A 24,603-nucleotide genomic window follows, 5' to 3' on the forward strand; every position below is an offset into this window, starting at 1 on the left:
AAAAAAAAAAACAAAAACTCAGCACACAATTGAGGAGTTATGCATTATTACTGATGTGTAGGATCAGTGTTGTGGGTTTTTTTTTTTTTTAATTTATCTATAAAAAAAAAATCAAATTTTATTTCACTCAAGAGACTACATCCATTCTCAAGATAGATATAGAGAGAGATATAAAAATTGTGTGGCTTGAGTGTAACTCAAGCCATAAAATGTTTTAAGCTTTTTGGATAGCATAGGGAAAGGGTTAACACCCCTGTAACATTTGTTGTCCGTGCCCCTGTTCAGAAGATTTCACCTCTTTCTGTCCCTGTGACAATTGGATTTTGGGTTGTTGTGGAAACAAGGATTGGTGATAAAGCTTCAGTGGAGACACCTTTTTCCCATGATAACTTACAGGCGTGAATTTCCCTTCCTAGGGGTAGATTTCCTCTCACTTCCTGTTGTAAGTAGGAGTCGTTTGTAACCCAGGGATCCACCTGTGTGTGTATCTCTATATATCTCTCTTGAGAATGGATGTAGTCTTTCTTTTGAGTGAAGTAAATTTCTTTTGACACGTTAATTTTTAATTTGTGCCCACATAGAATAAATTTGACGTTCCATTTTATTTCATCAGTGTTTTTTTTTTTTTTTTGCATTTCAGCTAATACAAAAGGGAACAAAGCTGGTCCTGGAACAAGTCGTGACTTCAATCGCCTCTGTGGCAGACACAGCAGAAGAAAAGTTTGTCCCCTATTACGATTTGTTTATGCCATCCTTGAAACACATTGTGGAAAATGCAGTGCAGAAAGAGCTTCGGCTTCTCAGGGGGAAGACTATTGAATGCATCAGTCTTATTGGGCTGGCTGTAGGTAAAGAAAAGGTGAGTGTTCTGTGCAGTGTTTACAATTTATTTATTTTTTTTTTTTTATGGAAGTTTTAATACTTAATCTCTAGCTGATTAATGTTCAATGCAACTTAAAAAAAAGGAGCTCCAGTCTCCCCCAAAAAAGTGTCAGCAGCTACAAATACTGTAGCTGCTGACTTTTAATATAAGGGCACTTACCTGTCCAGGGATCCTGCAATGTTGGCACCCCTAGCCGATTTATCTATCTGCTTCAGGTGCAGGCATTGTAGGTAAGGGAAACCGGCAATGAAGCCTTCAGGCTTCCCTGCCTGTTTCCTAATGCACATGCACATTCTAAATGGTCCTGCTGTCTTCTGTGACCTGTGTGTGTCTCAGAAGGCAGTGGAGGGGAGGAGATGCTGGAAATGTCATAGATTGGTGATCTACCCGGAAGTTGGAGCAGGTTTTTGTCAACCAGGTACCTGCTCACCCGCCCAAAAGAAAACAAATTGTCAAATGTGACAGCTCCACTTTAAACCCAAAAATATTTTTTTGTTGTTTAAAGTACTTTTTAGTTGACATGGACAAGTAGTAATTCTTCAGTGCACCTTATTCTTTCAGTTCATGCAAGATGCGTCGGATGTAATGCAGCTTCTTCTAAAAACTCAGACTGACTTCAGCGAATTGGAAGATGATGATCCTCAGGTGTGTTCACAAAATATAAATATTAATCTTGTTTCATGTTTGACAAGACTTAAATTGGTGATGATCCTTGTGCTTATTTGTGCAGACTTCTTGTAAAATGTATTTCAACTTGAAACTCTTCAGGATGTGTGTTTTTTACTTCTTTTTTTTTTTTTTTTTTTTCTTCAAGATTTCATATATGATCTCTGCTTGGGCACGCATGTGCAAGATTCTTGGGAAGGAATTTCAGCAATACCTCCCTGTGGTCATGGGTCCTCTTATGAAAACTGCATCAATTAAACCAGAGGTTGCTCTCCTTGACAGTGAGTTGCATTTACTAGGGTTCTATTTGCATCTTTAACCATTGGGGTGCTCTGTGGATGAGTGTATTTTGACCTTTCAAAAACTGTGTATCCGTTTGTGAAATGCTTTGACATTGAATGTTTCTCTGAGGTCTGTTACCTTGATACCAATTGAGGCGATTCAGTTCGCAATTGCAGCGCTTTACAAATCATTCATTCATTCATTCATTCATTCAATTGTATATAGAATGTTTGAACACTAACCGAAATTGTATGTACTGCTAGTATTTCTTTTTCTATTGCTGGAATGCTTCGGTAGAGCTTTAAGCAGACTGATTACAAATGCTTTGAAACACTGAATTAAACTGGAATGTAGGATACATTGAAACATACAAGCAGTGGCATAAAAGTGAAATAAAAGTGGTTTTAAACATACCCCCATTAACCTAGTTGAAAATTCTGCAAATGTATTTGAGTGACTTAATAGACACTGGATAGCTTTTACATGTGGCAAAAGGGGGTCCCTCTCCTTCCACTGCCTTCCTGAGCTCTCCTGTCCCACCGAGGAGCTAGAGACTTAGCCAGCAGTTTCACTGGCTTACCATAGGGAAGACTAAGGACCGGAACTTCTCTGATTATCTCTGGTCTAAGAAAAAAAACTATAAGGCAATCAGTATGGTCACTTATGGTTTTGGTCTGATGTAAATAGGCAGTTTATCGGCTTGTGAAATCATGTAAAATGTGTTGCACTAAAGTAAAAAAAAAACCTTAATTCATATTTATCATGCATATAAAGATCAGGTGCAAATAACGGATACAAAAGTTAACTAAATGTAAAAGTGTCCATGCAGATATAAATCTAAAGTCCCAAAACCAAAGAGTCCTGTTTATCTGCATCAATTCCAATTCTTCATTATTCACAATATGTGCCAGCATCATCCACCAACACCAATAATGATAAAGGTGCAGGCTTACCAGACCACCGTGACTCCATATTCAGAGTGGTCAACCCAAGCGCAAATGTTCATCAACATTAATGCCACTTTTCCTCATAGAACACCAGGGTAGACAAATGGACTCCTCCAAATCTCTAATTGCTCAAATTCTTCCTCAGTAGGGTTTCAGACTTTCCAGAGTCGCTCCTGGTGTAGTTGGTCGCCCTCTGCTCCAGTCAGAGCTTACACATGCGCTGTGGGAGTCGTTGAGCTTCTGATTGTGCAAATAGAATTTGAGCCATTAGAGATTTGGAGGAGTCCATTTAGTGTTGGGTCCAGATGTGTACCCTGGTTTTCTATGAGAAGTGCCATTGATGTTAATGGGAATAGCATTTGAGCTTGGGTTGACCACTCTGAATATGAATGTCACTTTGGTCACCTCTTGTGAAAAAATTAAGAATTTCGATTGATGCACGTGTAAATAGGACTTTCTTTGGTTTTGGGACTATTTATTTCTGCTTGGACACATTTTTCACATTTTAACGTGTCTGTTATTTGCACTTTATAATCGTATTTGCGTGTATGATAAATTAGATGAATTCAGGTTTTTTTTTTGTACTTTAGCGCAACACAATTTTACATTTTGACATTAGAAGGGAAATCTTTTTGTTTGCAGCTTCACCCAATTTGTGCACTGTTAGCGCGTTTTCCATTTATTTTCACAAAGCATGTGATTAAACCGATCTTGGTTTGATTAGCTGCTTTCAAGGGTGATGGAGAGATCTGGCGTCCAATACACCCCAGATGTCTCCGGAAAAGACATGCTATCATGATGATCATCTCTTGTGATAACCATAAAAGTGAATAATAAAAAGTATAAAGAGTGTTAAAATAGAAAAATGTAATGCGCCTCTGTGCTTGCACACAAAGGCGAATGCATACATAGGTTGCACGCGCATATGTAAACGGGGTTCGCACCACATGTGGGGTATTAGTGAGAGCAATAATTCTAGCACTAGTGTAACTCTAAACTGGTAGCTTGTAAAGGCTTTTGCATATGGATAATTGTACCATAACTTCTCACCATTCCATGACTGTGCACAATTTTAAAGTATTACGTGTTGGGTATCTAGCTACTCGGCATAATGTTCTCTTATATTTTACCGAACAATTGGTTATTGTGGTTTTTGTGCATTAAAGTTCAAATTTAAAATTGCATTTGAGACAAAAATTTCAAAACCCACCATTTTTATTCTCTAGGGCATCTGCTTAAAAAATACATGTTTGGGGTTGTAAGTAATTTTCTAGAACAAAAGCTAATTTTTACGTTTTGTGAGAAGTGTCAGAATAGGCTTGGGAAACAAGTGATTAACCTGCACCAATTATTTATTTTTTTTCTTTAACACAGCTCAAGACATGGAAAGCATGGGTGATGATGATGGATGGGAATTTGTTAACTTGGGGGATCAGCAGAGTTTTGGTATTAAAACTGCAGGACTTGAAGAAAAAGCAACTGCATGTCAGATGTTGGTGAGTATTAAGGTGTTTAATTTTTAGTAAGGAATATTTCGCTCTGAAAAGTGTTTTTGCATATGCAGGTGTTAACTATTCAGTTAAACTGTCAACATTAATGTTGCAGTATAATATAAATTTCTCTAGGTGCAGCTGTATTGAATATGCAGTGTCCACACAAAGCAGTTGGCGAAGTTTAGTAGGACACAACTAACCTTTTACAGAATCGGTAGCTAGACCAGTAACATCTTGTTTGTCGGTTCTTGTTCTGTATGTGACAATTATACTTTAAAGGTAACATATTGTATAACGGTGTTTCTAACACTGCCCATAGACCTGAGAGAGTGGTCATATGTTTACACACAATAAGATCATCCTTCAGCAAACTGAACAGAAGAGTAAAGCTTCAGTTGGGCAGCATAAATGTTTTAATGACCATCTAAATGGGTCCTCTGACATGAAATATCTAACTTGAATTTTTTTTATTTTTTTTTAAAGGTTTGTTATGCTAAAGAACTGAAGGAGGGCTTTGTTGAATATACGGAGCAAGTTGTAAAACTGATGGTCCCGTTGCTTAAATTTTACTTTCATGATGATATCCTTTTTAAAACCAAAATGTAGTTCTGCTCATTTCTTCATTCTGCAAAACCACTACTGTTTCACATTTATGATTCTAGCAAAATGTCTATAGAGAAGGAATTGTGCCTTATCCTTAATATTTTAAGGCACTGTTTTTCAAAAGCAAACCTCAAAATTGTAATCATGCAAAAGTTCTCAATTCCTCCCTAACTTTTATATACGCGTCAGAGTTGCAGCTGCAGAGTCCATGCCATTGTTGTTGGAATGTGCTAGGGTCCGTGGCCCTGACTACCTGACACAAATGTGGCACTTCATGTGTGATGCTCTGATCAAAGGGATAGGAACTGAGCCTGATTCAGATGTGCTTTCAGAGATTATGCACTCTTTTGCTAAGGTGAGTCCCGTTTTTTTTTTTTACTACTATATATATATTTTTTTTTTCTATCCACAGGAACGATGGAGCATAGTGGGAGGCCAAAGCTCAAAGTTCCTGATTTTTAAAAAGATTGATCTGAAATGGCAGGAATTTTATATTTTGTAGACACAATCCAGAGCTGTTTTACCATTAGTTGGCTACATAATCACTGAACAGACCAGTGACTTGTTCGTAAAGTTTACTTGTTTTCTAGTGCTGACACTACTAATCAACATTATCAATAATAAAAATAGTTGTCAACTATTTTCATTATTGACTAGTTGGTCAGCTGATTAGTTGGCCTGCTTACAGAATGTGTTATTTGTTTACATGTCAGTATACATAGTGCAGCACACATACAACTCAGTAACATCGTTCATACATGTCAGCCTGAGAACTTGTAAATGTGTGAGGCGCAATTCCTCATAGGGCATGTAGTCCTGGGCTGGAGAAGGAAGTCATGTAAGGGCTCTGTGCAGGGAAGATCAACATCTGAAACCAGAGAAGTTGGAGGCTGATAGACTGGAGGTAAATTAAGGCATTACAATTTAAATTAAAGCTGCTAGCGTCCTGGAGCACAAGCAGGGGTGGACCAGTATATGCTGTACTAGTCTGACCTTGCAGCTGGTGATTAGCGCTGCATTAAATAATTCAGGAATTGAGAGGACTAGAACATTTAAAAAAAAAAACAGTAAGCTAGCAGAAAGTTGGAGAAGCAGCGGCAAATGGCTGAGCACAAAACACAGGGCGGAATGGCCCTTGCTATGTGTTTGCAAGACTCGCTGAACAAAGGTGGCTAGTAACTTCAACACTCTTTCTATCAGTTACACCAAGGCAAAATATTTTCTGGATTTAAAACCAGACCAGTGGAATATTCTTGAACTTTCCACTGCTCTTTTGAATGCTCTACTGTATTTATGAGGGGCTGAGAATAAATTACTCTTCTCATCCATACCTGCACTTGTAAAGGATCTGTTGCAGTCCAATGGGGGTGTTTATTTTGAATTATCTGCACTGAAGCGCTTCCAAGCCACTGCAAGAGACCAGCTTCAAAGCAGACAGAAGGGGATCCTTTTTGAACAGGTCCCAAACACAGATTTTCTCTGTCCTGGACTAAATATTTAGAATATTCAAATTTAACACCAGGGGAAATGATAAATGTACAGACAGAGGCATTTGCTTTAAGAACAGAGATGGTGCACAGCAAGCGATCACTTTGCCTGTAGCTAGAGTAGCTGTGCCCTCAAGAGCTACATCTCTACTGGAGTCTGGCGGCAGCAGTGCACGGACTAAAGAGGGGCAACATAAGGGGGATATTAATACTCAAGAGAAGTCCAGGCTTATTTTGCAGAGAAGCCCTTTTGCCAAGAAGGCAAACCCTTTGAATTTGTGGAAGAGTAACCTACCTAGGCAAAACTAGCAAAACCCTACAAATGTATATCGGGCATCTCCACATCATCAGATTGACTCTTCTTTGCTGCAAGCAATATAGTTTTGGAAAACAAAAAGGGCCAGCTTTAGCCCTGAGCATTGAATATAAACACATCTACATTGGATATCTTGATATTCCTGCATTCCAGTTTCTGGAACAATTATAGTCCACCTTTTTTCAGAATGTTTGTATATTTTAATTTTTTTTCCTCTGCTTTTTAAAGATTTGTACACTTGTGTAATGTTAAAGTGGACATAAACCCTCACATATATACCCAGTGAACAGCCTTAGATGATACACAGAAGTTAAACCAATCTCCCTACATATGTTTTACTTGTATATGTGCTGTCTTCAACTTTCTAGACTGTTTAGAAAATGCTCATTGTGTTAGTTTTCTCTTCCTGTTCCACCATGGGGTGTGGATTCTTGGAAAACAGTGTGACAGCTGATTGGAGGAAAAGCACCCCCACATAGGCAGAGGAAGGAAGAAATGTGCAAAGCTGTGAATAAGCCACCTGTCAATCTATTTCTATGCATCATCCCGACATAAATGTCAGGCTAGTTTTATCTCGGTTGTTGGAGAACTTGTCAGAAGTTATGTTAATAAGAGGAACAGAGCAGCAGAAGACACGGGACTTGGGGCTTTGGCGTGAGTTAAGTAAACGCTACAGATAGATGTAAACAAAACAGGATGGACAGTGCTCAATGGATTAAGTGATGTCTTATGAAAAACCACAGGAGTCAATCGTAACATAAAAAACATGTTTATTCCTCGATGAGCAAAAAAGTGTATGAGTATAAAAGATTGAGAGATTTATATTAAAATAGATTGAAACAGCCGATACCACACTGGATCCTGTGGGTGTTGAGGGGTTAAAATCCTTTAGCAGACCAGCTGGTGTGGCATGGAGGGGTGCCGGTATCCATGCTGTGAAGATGGAATCTTGGTCTGAGGGAGGGGGAAGGTGCACGAGAGGTCTAAGTGCACATGGGTGTGTGGAAACTGTGGTGCAGGATTGTATGAGCTGTCCGGGGAGGGAGGCTAAGGAATCAAGACTCACTAGGGGGATGCTGCAAGCCGACAATGGAGCCAAGCCAGAGATGCAGTACACCTGGATGACACAACCACTCGGGGCCAGCAGAAAGGAAGAGGGATGGATGCCCATAACCAGCATGGAACGCAGGCTCGTCTGTTGCAGTGATGACGCACTTTGCGCATATGCGCTTTTTCAAAGTATGAAAGCGAATGCGTGCAAAATGTGTCTCCAATCTAAATGCTTTAGCGCTTGGGGACCTGTATGTGTTTCTACTACAGATAGCTGTGCCCAGGTCAAATTTCATGAATGGGGTTTACATCCACTTTTATGTGAAGTTTAAGTTTTTTTTTTTTTTTTTTTTTTTTTTTTTTTTCTCTGCATTAAGTAAGCATTAAACTTTTTTTAGTCGTAGGTCTTGTTTACATATGTTTTTGAATATTCTTTTGTTTTTTTGGGTAGTGCATTGAGGTTATGGGAGATGGATGTTTAAACAGTGAACACTTTGAAGAGCTTGGAGGAATCCTCAAAAGCAAATTAGAAGAGCACTTTAAAAATCAAGAATTAAGACAAGGTAGGTTTCCATAAAACGTTTTTTTTTTTTTTTTTTTTTTTTTTTTCTCTTATACACATCTCATGTTTTAATTCCTAACTTGGTTTGTACATTACCCATTGTCGCCAAATCGTGTACTTGTACCTCATTGGCTTCAAGTGGTTGTACCGAAGTGATGCCTGCAGCTGAAGTCATCACCCGGTACCGTTTTTATAGCTCACAGTAGGCGCTCTAGTAAAAACCAATGCGGCTAAGCGACCGCTCGACTGTTATTACAAGCAACGGGAGGGGACGCCCCCACCTTCCACTCGCCCAGCCTCTCTGGTACCACCAGGAGACCTGAGTGACAAGCCGCCACATCCACCGGTGGCCCGAGACCCGAACAAAACCGGAAATTGGCCTTAAACGGGTCTTGGATGTAGTAACCTGGAAGCAATGTCCCCTCCGATTTACACTGGATCCAACGGTGCCAGTTTTCAAAAGTCTAAAGTATTCAAAAACGCCGTTCTTAGGGGTTTGAATACTTTCAAGTGCAGAGGAAGAGTTTAGGGTCTTATAAGACCCCAGATCCCTCCATAAAGAGTACCTGTCACAAGGGATGTTTACATTCCTGTACATGCAGAATGATTGTGGTTAAGCCTGAAAGGATACTTGGTATTTTTGCTGAGCTTTATCCTATGGAAAAGAATTTGAAAAATAAACTGACTTCACGTAGTGGATCCTGCATTTTCAGTTCTCAATAAACACCTTACATTACTTAGGATGTTTTTTCCTTTGAAGGATTCTGTAGTTAGGTGATTGAAAGCTCTCCTTTAAAGCTCCACATTCAGGTCCTGCCTAGCAGCAGGCAATTTCTGCCCTATCTCTGACAGATTACTGCTAGCTGAACTAGAAAACCGACCCTGGATGAGTCTTTAATGATCCCACTCTTAGAACAATTGCAGCTGATGCCTTCAGCTTTATTGTTTGTGTTGGCGCTTTAGGGAATGTAATTGGCCAAGTCTCCAGAATGTCCCTTATCACAGTGCATACAGTTTTTTGTGCAGTGTGGTTTTTTTTTTTTTTTTTTTTTTTTTTTTTTTTTTTTTTTTAAATTAAAAGCTTAGTCTGCTGAATTAATTGTAAGATGTGTCTTCCACCCATGCCTTTTTGATAGTCATATGTATGGTGGATTCCTTTGGAAAAATTAATCAAGGAAGTCACTGAGGGATAGGTATTCTTACCCCTTAAAAATCCTAAGTCTCTTTCTGGTACAGCTACTACATCTGCTCAACAAAAAGGTGTCTTCGTTCTTCCCAGGTGTCAGCTCAAACCAAGGTTTAACAGTTTTGTCACAAGCCCTGGAGTCATAACTCAACAAGCCTGACCAGAAGCCCTCCTCACAATGAAGGGCCGCTGTATGAATCTAAGATGCCCTGGACCTCTGGGTCCAATTGATCAGGGCTACAATAGGGGGATTCTAGATCTGCCCCATGCTTATTTCTAACCTTCCAATCTGCCAGCTTTAACTCCAAAGCGAGCAAATTTATTGCTTCGTACTAACCACAAAGTGGTTGTACCAGTTGGAAGAAAAATTAAGGTTTCTATTCAAACTTATTCATGGGCCCAATTCTAAATGGGGTCATCCGTCCCATACTTAACGTAAAGTGATTGTAAATGATCACCTTGTAAAACAGCCCATTCAGTTTAAAATAGAACTGAAAGGCAAAACATTTTTGTATAGATATAAAAAATAAATATATTTTTTTCCCTTTTTTTGTAAGTGATCACATTCCCTCTGTTCTGTTTTCAGCTGCATAAGAGCAGGGGGGAGGAGGAGAAATGGCAGTACACTGAGCTTCCCAGTGCATGCCTGTGCAGTGGGAGTGTCAGGACAAGTCTGATCATTGGAGAAGAGCAGGATGATGTCCCAGCATAGCTAGAGAACTGACCAGTGTGTTCTCCTGCTTAGTGTGATCAGTTTTTAATAGGAAAGCAGATGGACTGGCTGTCGGCAACACCAGAGATTTCACATAAAGGAAGCATACAAAGAACAGAATACTTTCTCATTCAAGTACATGGTACTGCAGGCACAGGTCAGGAATATGAAGTTTTGGGGTAACAAACTCTTTAAAGCCTCTAAACAGATTTCTTTGTGTACCGAAATTATGGATGAAATTAAAGTGGTAAACTTCACTACAGGTAAGCCTATAATAAGGCTTACCTGTAGGTACCATGAATATCGCACAGTTTAGGAGCTATTCACTGTATCCGCATATGCCAACGTCAGCACATACGTACTGAAACGGCTCGCTCATGCCGGCCAATCGCAGCACTGGAAACCCAGAAATAACTCCGGAAGACATGTCGCCGGTCACAGCTGTGTGCTGCTGGGCCTGCTGCAGCAGCTTTGATCCAAGGTAAGTATTTTAATGAGATAGTATACAATGCATACTAGCTCATTATGCCTTTGTCTTGCTGTGTGTGTTTTTTTTTTTTTTTTTTTTACAACCACTTTAACTAGATATGGTGTTTCTCCAACAAGGAGAATTTCTGCCATCGATAAATATACAAGATGCCTAGCTACACATCTCCAGCTTCCACTCACGTTGCCGCTTTCTGCTTTTACTGTGGGAGAATAGCTAAATTTAGGGCTACTATAGCAATGACCTAATAACATAACTTCATTAGAGCAAAATTTGCTAAGAATCTATTAATCCAGGCATTCATTTCATAGGATATATCTGGATGACCTAATATTGAAGGGACCACTCATAAAATTGTCTGGCAACATTCAAGGGCAATTCATTTCCTTCAAATTGTAGGCTGAATGGCCAGCTTTCCAAAGTCTGCCCTCCACCTCTGGCTGGAGTACCTCGGTTCAACCTTGTACACAGCCCAAGCTAGAAACTTTCTTCTGCAGGAAAATTGTCTCCCCTGAGGTCCCACATGCAGAGATTTGGGTCAAAACCACATTCTTCAGCTCTTTTTTGCATCAGGGTTTTAGGCTTAATGGTAGCCTCTTTGCCTCTGTTTCACGTTATACCTTTTTAAGACAACATGCTCAACAGCGTGGAACAAGCAAATACAATCCTGAATTGTTAGTGCTTCTATTCAGCCAGACAATCTCCCTGGCACGGTGACTCCCCAACTCTGCCCTGGGGTCAGGAAAGCCATATCCATTCCCATGCCCTAGAAGGTGACTATAGGGGCCAGCGTTTACAAGCCGAAGCTTGGTTTACAACTCCCTCCGACAAAGACCATCTTGTCTGCAGGAAGAAAAGGTATCTGTTTCTCATCACACCAAATTGACCTAGGACAAGGTACACAGACCTCTTCTAAATTCTAAATTGCTCAAGACCCTCTATTTCTTCCTGCTGGCTCAGTGCCAGTCGTTGGCTTAACAGCATGGCTGTTGAAATTTTAAGTCCTAAAGCAGCCATCACTAAATGGCAGCCTGCGGTCTGAGCACTGCCCATGCAATGCTCTTGCCCGGACCGCCAAGCTGCTAGTGTAGTAGCAGTCAATGGTGTGCTGGGACTGTGGGTTTCCCAGCCACATTGCGTTTGTGCACCCCATCTCCTGCTCCTTAACAGAAAATAAGGGGCATGCTGATGGGCACATTTTATTTTCGGGGGGGGGGGCCTGTGATCGGGACTTTTACAGAGTATTACCAGTGTGTGGAGGAAACAGTAATAAAAATGCCAGAGTGCAGCTTGTGCCAAAAAAGGAAAGACATGTACAATCTTTCATGATTCGGACCTTGGCTGGAAAAATGTAGTTACCGGACCTCCTTGAATTTTAATTCGCTACTACTGTGCTAAAGGATAGAAGTAATTGTGACGGTTATCTCCACTTTACTCAGAGCAAGAACATCCAACTATCCACAATATTTCTAGTTGCACATGGTGTCTTTGCATGGTTCGAGAACACAGCTGAACCCACGGAAATATTCTACCACTCATACTTTGGCTAGTCTAAAGTCTGGTTTCTGGTTTTGTTCACTCCTTATTGCTTTAAAAAAAAGGTTTCTTTGAGTGGGCTATGAGTGTACGTTAGGGGCTGCCCTAGCTAATTTTTGCCAGTGTCCAATCTCTTGAAAGTAGCATGCATATAACCTATGGTCTTTGAATACAAACCTGTACTGCATTCCAAGATAAGGAAGCTACAAGCAAGTCAAGTCGTTTTTTTTTTTTTTTTTTTTTTTTTTTTTTTTTTTTTTGTTCTGCCTTAAATCCTTTTTGTAATTCATTCAGGGACACAGATTGCACCCCTGTGTGTGTGGGTTTTTTTTGTTTGTGTGTTTTTTTTTTTTTTTGTTTTGTTTTTTTCTTCTTTTACAAAACTGAGGTATGCTGGGTAGAGGAGGGGTTATACAGGGGCTGGCTTATTGCTTTGTTTGCCAGTGCCCTAACTTCTTGGAGGTGGCAGTATAACCCAATTGTAATAAATTTTGTGTACATGAAATCCCTTCATGGTGGGTACAAAACCATTTCAGCAGCTATCCAGGATTTCAAATGATGTATTGAGTCAATTTTAATAAGTCTTGTTTCAAATATTGTATACTACATTTTAATATTTATTTTGACACTTTAGTAAAAAGACAAGATGAAGACTATGACGAGCAAGTGGAGGAGTCCTTGCAAGATGAGGTAGATTTTATTTCTGTGCTTGGAAATGAAGACATTAAGGCCTCTTTCTATATGTGTCTTTGTAATGAGCAAATGCCTCGACCCTATGAGTCAAATGGGAATATGGGGGGGGGGGGAACCACCAAAACTTTGGTATTATTGAGCCTTTGGGTCGCATCTTGTGCTAAGCAGCAGGAACAGAGAAATGTATTTGGCTTCAGAACTATTAACTATGCTGTTCATGTAATGCTTTCTATTTAACAAAAAAATTGGCATGTGAATGTCAGCATTTGCAACTGTTGCAATTAATCCCTGTAATATCTCAGATGTGTGAAATTTGATTTTCTGCTCATTTCCTATGATTTTGCTCCATTGGCATTCATGCAGTGTTTTCTGAAATGCTGCAATTGGGAAAACACAGAATTGGGGTCAATAGAGGAAGCTGATGATCATGGGAAATGCATAGAAAATGACATGTCACACTCTAGATACACATTTGTGTCGGCTGTGCAAATGCCAAGACATTCTCAGTTGGGGGGTGACCCCCCCCCCCATAAATAGACCCTTAAGAGTAAATTTATATGCAGTTGTCAGCCATTCTGAACATTTAAATGTAAAAGTACTTGTAAAGGGCAGGTACAGTGAGGGGAAAAGTGTTTGATCCCCTGCTAATTTTGTACGTTTGCCCACTGACAATTGATCAGTCTAATTTTAATGGTAGTTTTATTTTAACAGTGAGAGACAGAATAACAAAAATATGCAGAAAAATGCATTTCAAAAAAGTTATAAATGGATTTGCATTTTAATGAGTGAAATAAGTGTTAGATAAGGGATCAATCAGCAAGATTCCTGGCTCCCAGGTGTCTTCTCTACAGGTAACAAGCTGAGATTAGGAGCACTCTTAAAGGGATTGCTCCTAATCTCAGCTTTTTACCTGTATAAAACACACCTGTCCACAAAAGCAATCAGATTTCAATCTCTCCACCATGGCCAAGACCAAAGAGCTGTCCAAGGATGTCAGGGACAAGATTGTAGACCTACACTAGGCTGGAATGGGAAGACCATCACCAAGCAGCTTGGTGAGAGGGTGACAGTTGGTGCGATTATTTGAAAATGGAATAAACACAAAACTCAATCTCCCTCGGTCTGGGGCTCCATGCAAGATCTCACCTATAGGAGTTTCAATGATCCTAAGTACTTTTGAGGAATCAGCCCAGAACTACACAGGAGCATAGTCGCCAAAACATTTGGTAACACTGAGCTGTGAAGGACTGAAATCCTGCAGCGCCCGCAAGGTCCCCCTGCTCAAGAAAGCACATGTACACACCTGTCTGAAGTTTGCTAACGAACGTCTGAGAGGAGAACTGGGTTAAAGTGTTATGGACAGATGAGACCAAAATCAGGTTTTTTTGCCTCAACTCGCTGTGTTTGGAGGAGGAATGCTGCCTATGACCCAAAAACACCATCCCCACTGTCAAATATGGAGGTGAAAACATTATGCTTTGGGGGTGTTTTTCTGCTAAGGGGACAGGACAACGTCACCACATCAAATGGAAGATGTATGGGGCCATGCACCGTCAAATCTTGGGTGAGAACCTCCTTCCCTCAGCCAGGGCATTGAAAATGGGTTGTGGATGGTTACTCCAGCATGACAATGTCCCAAAACACATGGCCAAATCAACAAAGGAGTGGCTCAAGAAGAAACGCATTAAGGTCCTGGAGTGGCCTAGCCAGTCACCAGCCCTTAATCCCATAGAAAATATGTGGAGGGAGCTGAAGGTTCAAGTTGCCAAACGTCAGCCTCAACCTTAAAGACTTGGAGAGGATCTGCAAGGAAGAGTGGGACAAAATCCCTCGATGTGTGCAAACCTGGTGGCCAACTATGTCTTACCTCTGTGATTGCCAACAAGCGTTTTGTCACCCAAGTACTACGTCATGTTTTGCGAAGGGGTCAAATGCTTATTTCACCAATAAAATGCAAATCAATTTATAACTTTTTTGAAATGTGGTGTTTTTCTGGATATTTTTGATCTCACTGTTAAAATAAACCTACTATTAAAATTATAGACTGATCATTTATTAGTGGGCAAACGTACAAAACCAACAGGCCCTCAAATACATTTTTTTTTTTTTTCCCCCCTCACTGTATTACTTGTGTGCCTACTGTTAGACTGAATAACTAGGAAAACGCTACTTTGTGCATGTTAACTTTTTCTGTGTGTATGTGTGTGTGTGTATATATATATATATATATATATATATATATATATATATATATATATATATATATATATATATATAGTGTGTGTGGTATATGTATGTATATAATTTTCAGAGAATGAGTGATAACACAAACATTTTTCACTCATGGTTAGTGTTTAGCTGAAGCCATTATCAATCAACTGTTTACTTTTTTTAAATTATAATGGCAACATAAACTACCCAAATGACCCTGATCAAAAGTTTACATACCCTGGTGATTTTGGCCTGATATCATGCACACAAGTTGGCACAAAGGGGTTTGAATGGCTATTACAGGTAACCATCCTCACTTGTGATCTGTTTGCTTGTAATTAGTGTGTGTATAAAAGGGTCAATGAGTTTCTGGACTCATGACAGACCCTTGCATCTTTCATCCAGTGCTGCACTAACGTTTCTGGATTCTGATTCAGGGGGAAAGACAAAGAATTGTCACAAAATCTGTGGGAAAAGGAAGTTGAACTGTATAAAACAGGAAAGGGATATAAAGATATCCAAGGAATTAAAATGCCAAACTGTAGTGTTCAAACTCTCTAATCAAGAAGTGAAAAATTAGGGGTTTTGTTGAAACCAAATCACGGTCAGGTTGACCAACTAAAATTTCAGCCACAACTGCCAGGAAAGTTGTTTGGGATGCAAAAAAAACCCCACAAATAACTTCAGATGAAATACAGGACTCTCTCAAAACGTGGTGTGGCTGTTTCAAGATGTACAATAAGGAGTCACTTGAAGAAAGATGGGCTGCATGGTTGAGTTGCCAGAAGAAAGCCATTTACTACGCAAATGCGACAAAGTATACCACCTATAATGTGCCAAATAGCACAGACAAGCCTCAAACCTTCTGGTACAAAGTCATTTGGAGTGATGAGACCAAAATTGAGCTTTCTCCACAACCATAAACGCTACATTTGGAGAGGAGTCAACAACGCCTATGATGAAAAGTACGGAGGTGGATCACTGATGTTTTGGGGATGTGGGATCTACAAAGGCACAGGAAATTTGGTCAAAATTGCTGGCAAGATGAATGCAGCATGTTATCAAATACTGGAGGAACATTTGCATTCATCAGCCAGGAAGCTGCACATGGGATGTGCTTGGACATTCCAACATGACAATTCTCCAAAACACAAGGCCAAGTTGACCTGTCATTTGCTACAGCAGAAGAAAGTCAAGGTTCTGGAGTGGTCATTTCAGTCTCCTGACCTCAATATCATTGAGCCACTCTGGGGAGATCTCAAACATGCAGTTCATGCAAGACAGCCCAAGAATTTACAGGAACTGGAGGCTTTTTGCCGAGGGGGTAGGGCAGCTTTACCATCTGAGAAGATAGCTTCATCCACAAATACCACAAAAGACTTTAAGCTGTCATTGATGTTAGGGGGGGCAATACACGGTATTAAGAACTGGGGTATGTAAACTTTTGATCAGGGTCATTTGGGTAGTTTCTGTTGCCATTATGATTTTAAAGAGTAAACAGTTGATTGATAATAGCTTCAGCCAAACACTAACCATGAGTGAAAAGTTTTCGTGTTATTCATATTTTCTGAAAAATGGGCAAGAAATCATAAATTCTCCCTGGATATGTAAACTTATGAGCACAAGTGTATGTGTGTGTGTGTATATGTATATGTATGTATATATATATATATATATATATATATATATATATATATATATATATATATATATATATATATATATATATATAGAAAACTGATCCGATAACCGAAGAGTTGCCCACACGGGTTTCAGCTTTCCACAGCAACAATGTAAGATAAACAGAAACTACCAAGCCACCTGGCTCTTTAGCAGCACTGCTGCTCAGGCTTATGCTTCAGCCCTCTCGCTCTATAATGATGATCCTGTACACTCTGAACCTCAGCTCTGTTCCAGCCCACAGGCTTGGACCCTCTGTCTGCCCTGACAGACAGAACTGTGCAGACATGCACACTTCTCCCTTGCTTGCCTGGACTCCTCGGGAGGGTGGAGCCCAGAACCATGGTCAGGTGTCTACAAATAGCCCAGCACACACCTGACCAGTCAGTATGCTGGTGAGTCTCAAAATCATCCCACCCGGATCGCTACAAAATCCTCGGGCTCCAGATCCCAAAACTGATTTTAGTAAATGAGGAAACTGAAAGGCCAGTTTCCTCCCAAATCAGCAAATCCCCTGGAGCCCCCGAACCTGGCCGGTTGAGAACCCTGCGTCCTTTTGCTGGTGGGGTATCACACTACCACAGTGTGTGTATATGTATGTGTGTATCTCTCTCTATATATCTATCTCTATATTATCATGAGAGCACTTGTGTGGCTTTAAGGCCACGTAGCTGCATTTTCATAAAGGCTGTTTACCTTTTACAGAAAAAAAAATCTCTATTTTTGGAGAACACAGATGTGCATTTTTTTTTTTTCTGCAGGAGCCTGGAAAGCATTGCACCCATGATCAGTAGATCACAGGTGCAGTGTGGGCTCCTGTAGACATGTCTTTCAGCTAGTATCTCTGTACAGGCATTCGGTTTGAAAACCGGAGGGATATGTCAGTGAACAAAAGCGTGCCCTGTAGCCCATTGAAAACTAAGTCTATCTGCCCCAGTGGAAGATGTACTTGTAGTGTATTCATTTTACAGGAATCTGAATGAGGCGACTGTGTGGGCGGAGCTCCCACAGCCGTTTTTGTAAAGTGACAGCAGGTGCTGTGAAAGGAACCTGTCTGCTGTCACAGGATGAGGGTTATCAAATAGGGAGGGGCAGGAGCTGGAGCATTTTACATGGTCAACCCTAAATACAGGTGTAACATGTTCCTAAGGAACTTATCCTTTCATCACAGGGTACAGAGAACTTCATATTCATGACTGCTTGGGTTATACTGCCACCTTCAGGTGAATGGACACTGGCCAATCCAAATCCAGGCATAACCCCTCCCTTCCCCAATTAGCCTCATTTGTTTTAGCTATTGTCCTTGGATGATATCTGTACCTATGTCTCTCTGAGGTGCTCCTTTCCTGAGCTTTAGTCCCCAAATTCCTTGGTTTTTAACCTCCCTGATGACGTAAAGGAAGGCTTTGCACCAGTTGCAGTGGTCAGTAGGCCAAGAGGAACTTGGCTTATTGACCGCAGCATGTGAAAGCAGGTACTGCATGTAACAGTGCCAGTTGGTCCAGAATTCTGTGGGTAGCGATCTTCAGGATACAGTTTACTAGGGGACTTCTCTAGCAGGATCTACAGTTTCAAGGGAGTCCAGGAAATTCAAAGCCCTGCAGGATGATTGAAAATTGGGCCTGCTGAGCCTGCAACATCTGGGGAGTGCTTCTGGAACAAGTAGCTCTGCTACAGCCCCTGCACAGAGCAGCAGTTTCAGCACCAGTGTACAGCAATTATCTGGGGACATGTGTTCATCAAGGGTGACTGCCACCTAGGTATATTGGCTTGTCCCTACACTCCCCTCAGGTTGGCTCCTCTTGGGGAATAAAAGTCTTACAAATCCTCAGTAAGACCTGGGCCTTGCAAAGGGTGGTGGGCTCCCAAATCTCTGAAAGGAAAGGCCCTCTGCCGAGTTCGCTCTGCAATGGCATCCCAAGTGTTCAGAATTCCTGCCCTTATCTGGTCTTAGGGCACACTCTTCCATTTACTTGTGTCCAAGAGGATTTTTATGCAGCAATTTCTGGTTTGCGTGACCAGCTCTTAGGGGTTTACTTGCTTGGAACACCTGGGGAGCAAGCCTGGGCATGCTGATTACCTTACACAGAAGGTGTCTGAAAAAATGTCCTCAGAAAGAGGAAGAATCTGAGGAGTGGGAATTTCTGTAGACAAGTCCTTCCAGGAGGAATCTCAAGGTCCAGGGCTGTCTCAGACACAGACCATAGTGGGCTTTCCTAATGGTTATGGTTTGCAGGTGCCACTTCTGGAATTCTCTTTTCCAAAGGTCACTGGATTTGGGTCATGGCAGCTGCCAAAATATCCTAAATCTCTTCCAGAGCACCCTAGCTTTCAGCAAGTAATTTATGCCGATGGGCTCTCCTAAAAGGTATTTTCACCTCTAAAGTGATTTACTTAACAGTACATTATGGAGGAGGAATTCAACACTAGAGTTCTGATTGTTGACCCAGCCATTTCCTACTTGACTAGGACCCTGATGTGTCCCGGTAGATTAGATCCCCAGTCTTTAAGGCCACCATGTTTAAGAAGTTGGAGAACCTTTTAGGTATCCTTCTCTCTGATGAGTTTGCCAAGCCCTTAAAGCTGAGTTCCACCCAAAAATGAAACTTCAGCTTTGAGTGATGGTGACCCCCAGACATTCCACATTTTGCATGTCATTTTTTTGGGGGGAGCAGATACACCCAGCTCCCACTTCCTCCCCTGGCTCCGGAAGGAAGTTGGGTATAGCGCTGCTCTTAAGAGGTGACCTACAACCTCTAAATACTTGAGGGGTGTGTGTGTCACGGGTGCATTTAGTGCAAAAGTGATGACAAAAGTGCAGAAAATAAATATTTGTATATTCGCAAAAATCCACAAAAAAATCCTACTGTGTAAACTTCCAAACCGCTTATATATAATACATATCATGTTCAAACGAAAATAAAATAAACACAATCCTGTGCAAAACCTGCAATTCAAAGTGACATTTCTGTGCAAAAAAATCTAACATATATGACTGGTGTCTATTGTTGCTGTGCAACTGGGTTCAGAAATATGCATATACCGTCCTTAAACCCTGGTGTATAAAAAAAAAAGTCCAATAAAGTGACAATGTGCTCCTTCAAATTGTTCTGTGCTTCTTTGAAAACAGAGCCCTATAAGAAACGCACTCACCGCTATTCACCTTTACAGTATGAGCCACTGTGTAGCCTGTGGAGTGGGGGGAAACTTCCTGTCCTGTGTTCTCTAAGTGCCTCCTTGTCTGCGATGTAAGTGGTCTGCTCACTGTTAACCTCTTAGATGTTGCCCACATGTAGAGAGGAAAGAGACTCCATAGTGTGGTGCCGTACAAATATCCAAAAATGTTATTTATACTGATGGGTACTCACATTTAATAAAAATCATTAAAAGCGAAAACAGTGTTTAAAAACAGGAAACCGGAGCGATCTGCGCTCCACGGCTCAAAACTGGAAATGATGCTGTAGTCCTGCCCTACGTGTTTCGTCAATGGGGACGTCGTCTGGAGACTGCTCCAGATGACGTCTCATGGGCTTGTCTGTTTTGCAGACCTGTTACCATCTTTTTATCCTTCTCCGCAGCATCCGAAGGAGATCAAGTTTATGTAAGTTTTTTTTGTTTGGAAGGCTTATCGCCTGGTCTTTTCCTTTACACGTTTACCAAGTTCCACCAGGTAGATGTTCACTCTTCTGTGGACACCCAGTTTTGGGAAGTAGATCTTGCAGGTGGCTTTGTAGTGAGGTCCCCCCAAGGGAGGAGTCATATCTGTACAGGGAGCCCCCCCTTTTTTTTTTCTTTTTTTTTTCTTTTTTTTTTTTTTTCTTAAATACCAGTGTTTGCTTGAGTTATGATGCCACTTTCAGGCATTCATGATTATGATGTACTCCAAGAAAGATTTTACAAGTTAACCAAAATCCAAACTTTTTGCACATTATTGAATTGGTGCCATATCTTACATGCTGTACCCTTCTGTCCTTTTTGGAGATGTGCTTTGATACACATCACTCTAAAATGTAGCTTTTAGTATGATGATATCTCGGTACATAGACATGCAGATTTCCTTCTGCTGTAAAAAGCTACCTGTTGGCTTTTAATAAAGTTAATCTCAATAACTATATATGACGTTAGTGATTTTAGCAACAAAACCCTATTGATATACTGTCTTTATAGCAGTGGTTGCTACTGAAGAATTGTATGAGACACCCTCTTTATTTTTAATTTTGAGGTTTGCAAGCAAAACTTTCATAAATGAGGTAGAATGTGAAACTTGCATTAACAAGTGTTCTTGAAACGGTTTTCTCTTGGTTTTGTTTCTCACAGGATGACAATGATGTTTATATTTTGACTAAAGTCGCTGACGTTTTGCACTCGATATTCAGCAGCTACAAAGAAAAAGTGTTGCCGTGGTTCGAACAGTTGCTGCCATTAATTGTTAATTTGATTGTAAGTTGACCTTTCATTTGTTGTGTTTAAGTTTAAAGACCTCCCCTCCTCAACCCACACGTGTGGAACTGCCAATATCTGCTTAGAGCTGCTCTCAACAGTTGTTTCAGGGAACCCCTGCTTTGGTTTAACTCATAAACCCATTTTTCTCTTGTGTGACTTCCGTCATACCATACCTATAATTTGACTTGTGAGACGGGCTGTAACACAGCTCCGGGTGATGCAATAGTTGTACTGAAGATCTTGTGCTGGTCCAGTCCGTGAACTGAGACTATCAAAGTATGTGCAAAAGAGGTGACCACACTCCAATCTTCGTAAGTATGAATGCTTTAATCTTAAAAATCCATGCATAAGATCAAAAGCCCACGATACAACAGGACTGTAGCGGCAAGGTTAACATTTTTCACAAACCAAATTGCTTAATAATAACCCAATTTACCTAATAACACTCAGTTCTAAATTTACAAGCATACATAATGGGGGTGTGCTTTTTTATATCAGCTTTGTAGGTAGTACTACTAGGGCTATTGTATAATGAAAGTGTTAATTTGTCAGCCCTTATGAAATTCAACGTAAAAGTCAATTCACAAAAAGAACCACACAGATCTCCCCTTTTTAAAAAGAACTACTAGAGGTGGTGATGAAACAAAATGATTTCTGAGAAAATTACTTGATGAAATTTTACTTTACACATCTTGGTGACATTTTGTGAGTTGCCTTTTTTTATTTTTTTTTTTTTTAGGAGATAATTAGATTAAGTACTGGTGTTATGGCAACACAGAATTGAGCCTAATGTATTAGTGACCCTAAATTTCTTAACAAACAATTCTACTTGGGTATGTGTTTGAATAAACCCTCTCTTGCTCTCAGCCTCAATTTTTTATTTAATCTGCCTTCTTTTTATTAGCTACATTCCTTCTCTGTGGTCCCACTGTATGTAAAAAAAATAAAATTAAAATAAAGTAGCCACCCTCTCTTGCATGCTTCTAGATGAAGTGTGTATTGAAATTTGCACATGACACAACTAACATGCAATACCTGTTGCAATCAAATGGAAGTGAGGGGGGAAGCAAAGGTTGAAGAGCACACGAAGGACAGTGCAACCAAGCAGAAAACCAGTTAGCAATGATTGACTGAAATGGATTACAGGGCTATTAAGTAGTGGATTCGTATGGATTCTTCTTGGAGAGTAAAGATATCTTTTAATGTAAAATTTGCAGAGAAACTAAATGTAGCAGATATGACTATGCACATTAACTCCGTGGTGCCAACAGTACGCAAATGTGTGGCCTCTTGGCAGGTGTGCCTTAACACACAGGCCACATATTTGTGTACCAGAATGTAAATGCAGCTGTGCCGAGAACATGCTTTGGGAGCTTTCCGGTCGTGACTGCTGTGACAGTCATGGCCGTCGCATGATCGTAAATCCCAGCATATGACACCCCTTAAAGGGCCGGCGGGAGGCGTCGGCTCCAAGGGGTTAAAGCATTTATTTTTTTTTTTTAGGCCCTATAATACAAACCTCGGGTTCGGTGGTTCTCAAATCCTGTCTTCAGGACCCACTAACAGGCAAGGTTTGCAAGATAACAGAAATGTATCACAGGTAGTATTTGCTGCTCAGTGATTGCAGTATTCTAGTCTGCATCTCCCCAAGGTAATACTTAAAATCTGGCCTGTTAGTGGGTCCTGAGGACAGGAGTTGAGAACCACTGCTCTAGGTGTAGCTACTGTGGAGAAGTGAACCTTCAAATTCTACACGAGGCCTTAGCCTTAAACACTGCTCCTATACTCCTTTTTTTTTTTTTTTTTTTTTTTTCAGTGGCAGCAGAAACTTTGCCGCCTTTAAAATTTTAACACCAGGTGCTGTTAGACTGAAACCTGACTTCAGAGTCTGTTATTATCTTTGAGTACACTTTATTTCAAAATATATGCAGCCAGTGAGGATCATTTTAAAGTGGAACTAAATTCACAAGATGCCTTCGCTCTTTCAGCAATTTACATTCCTTTTTTCCAGCCGCTGTCCTTTCTCCCCAGGCTACTTTTGGGTGTCAGGTTTTCATCCTCTTAATTGACTGGTGGAGGATGACGTGACTCTGAGCATGCACATGGGAGCCAAGTCGTCATTCTGGCACAGCCAGTGTGTGCTGCACATGAATAGCTCAGTGTACATTCAGTAAAACTGAGCAGGAATGTATGTCTTATTGTAGAACAGACCTAGCATGTTTCTTCTGCAATAAAAAGCTGCCTGCTCAGTTTTCCTAATTGCTGGTTTAGTTTTGCTTTGAAGCTGTACTATTGCTGATTGTGTGTTTTTTTAGATGCATCAAAGCATAAGGGGATCAGTGTCTTAAAGTATAAAACCAGCAAGTTTATTGCTGAATTAAAAGGTTGACAACTAAAAAGCGAAAATGACTATTTAATCCAAACTAATTAAATTAACTACAATTTGATTTTTTTTTTTATTATCCATAAATTATGACTAGTTAATTGAATTTAAGTATTTGGGCCATTTTTCAAGTATAAAACCTAACTGCTGAATACGTAGATGGGAGCTTGTGAAACTTGCCAGTATTAGTCTAGGAAGAACATTGCCTTCCCTCTCCTCATGCTGATTCTGCATACTGAAAAGGCCTGTGTTAGTACTTCATTTTTTACAGTGTATAGATACTTCACATTTATCTTTATGTATTTTTTGTTTTAACAGTGTCCTCACAGGCCCTGGCCAGACAGACAGTGGGGTCTCTGTATCTTTGATGATATAATTGAACATTGCAGTCCCACTTCCTTCAAATATGCAGAGTACTTTCTAAGACCCTTGCTGCAATCAATCTGTGACAACAGTCCGGAAGTCCGGCAGGCAGCTGCTTATGGTGTTGGTGTTATGGCTCAGTTTGGTGGAGATAACTATCGTCCTTTCTGCACAGGTATGTGGATTTTCAATGCATGTATATTGTGATTGAGAGGTTTAGATGTTTCATGCAGTCTCACATTCCTGTTTTGTAGAAGCTCTTCCGCTGCTTGTTCAGGTTATCCAAGCTGCTGACTCCAAAACCAAAGAGAATATTAATGCAACAGAGAATTGCATTTCAGCTGTAGGAAAAATAATGAAGTTCAGGCCTGATTGTATAAACGTGGAGGAGGTCTTACCCCACTGGGTATCATGGCTACCACTGCATGAGGACAAAGAAGAAGCAGTTCATACTTTCAACTTTCTTTGTGACCTTATTGAAAGGTAAAGCCTGTTATTGCTGAAAGATAAATATACATGTAATGTTATCTGGCACCTAACAGTAGCACATCCTTAAAGTCCTGTATGCTGCAAGGTGGGGGACCTCCGTGGTTTGGGCTTGTTGCAGCACATCCCACAGA

At 40.5% G+C, this 24,603-nt stretch overlaps 1 protein-coding gene across 1 annotated transcript in view; it reads left to right on the forward strand.

Moving 5' to 3' along the window:
• IPO5 (importin 5) overlaps positions 1–24,603 on the forward strand; it is a 76,683-nt gene that overhangs the window by 44,569 nt on the left and 7,511 nt on the right. The window contains exons 14-24 of the mRNA XM_073614407.1: positions 641–859; positions 1,445–1,528; positions 1,698–1,830; positions 4,153–4,274; positions 4,755–4,851; positions 5,057–5,229; positions 8,179–8,290; positions 12,845–12,900; positions 21,112–21,234; positions 23,939–24,158; positions 24,238–24,466. Of these exons, the coding sequence (XP_073470508.1) occupies positions 641–859; positions 1,445–1,528; positions 1,698–1,830; positions 4,153–4,274; positions 4,755–4,851; positions 5,057–5,229; positions 8,179–8,290; positions 12,845–12,900; positions 21,112–21,234; positions 23,939–24,158; positions 24,238–24,466 (1,568 nt within the window). The remainder of the gene's footprint in view (positions 1–640; positions 860–1,444; positions 1,529–1,697; positions 1,831–4,152; positions 4,275–4,754; positions 4,852–5,056; positions 5,230–8,178; positions 8,291–12,844; positions 12,901–21,111; positions 21,235–23,938; positions 24,159–24,237; positions 24,467–24,603) is intronic.

This window comes from Aquarana catesbeiana, linkage group LG02, assembly GCF_042186555.1.
Source record: "Aquarana catesbeiana isolate 2022-GZ linkage group LG02, ASM4218655v1, whole genome shotgun sequence".
NCBI lineage: Eukaryota > Metazoa > Chordata > Amphibia > Anura > Ranidae > Aquarana > Aquarana catesbeiana.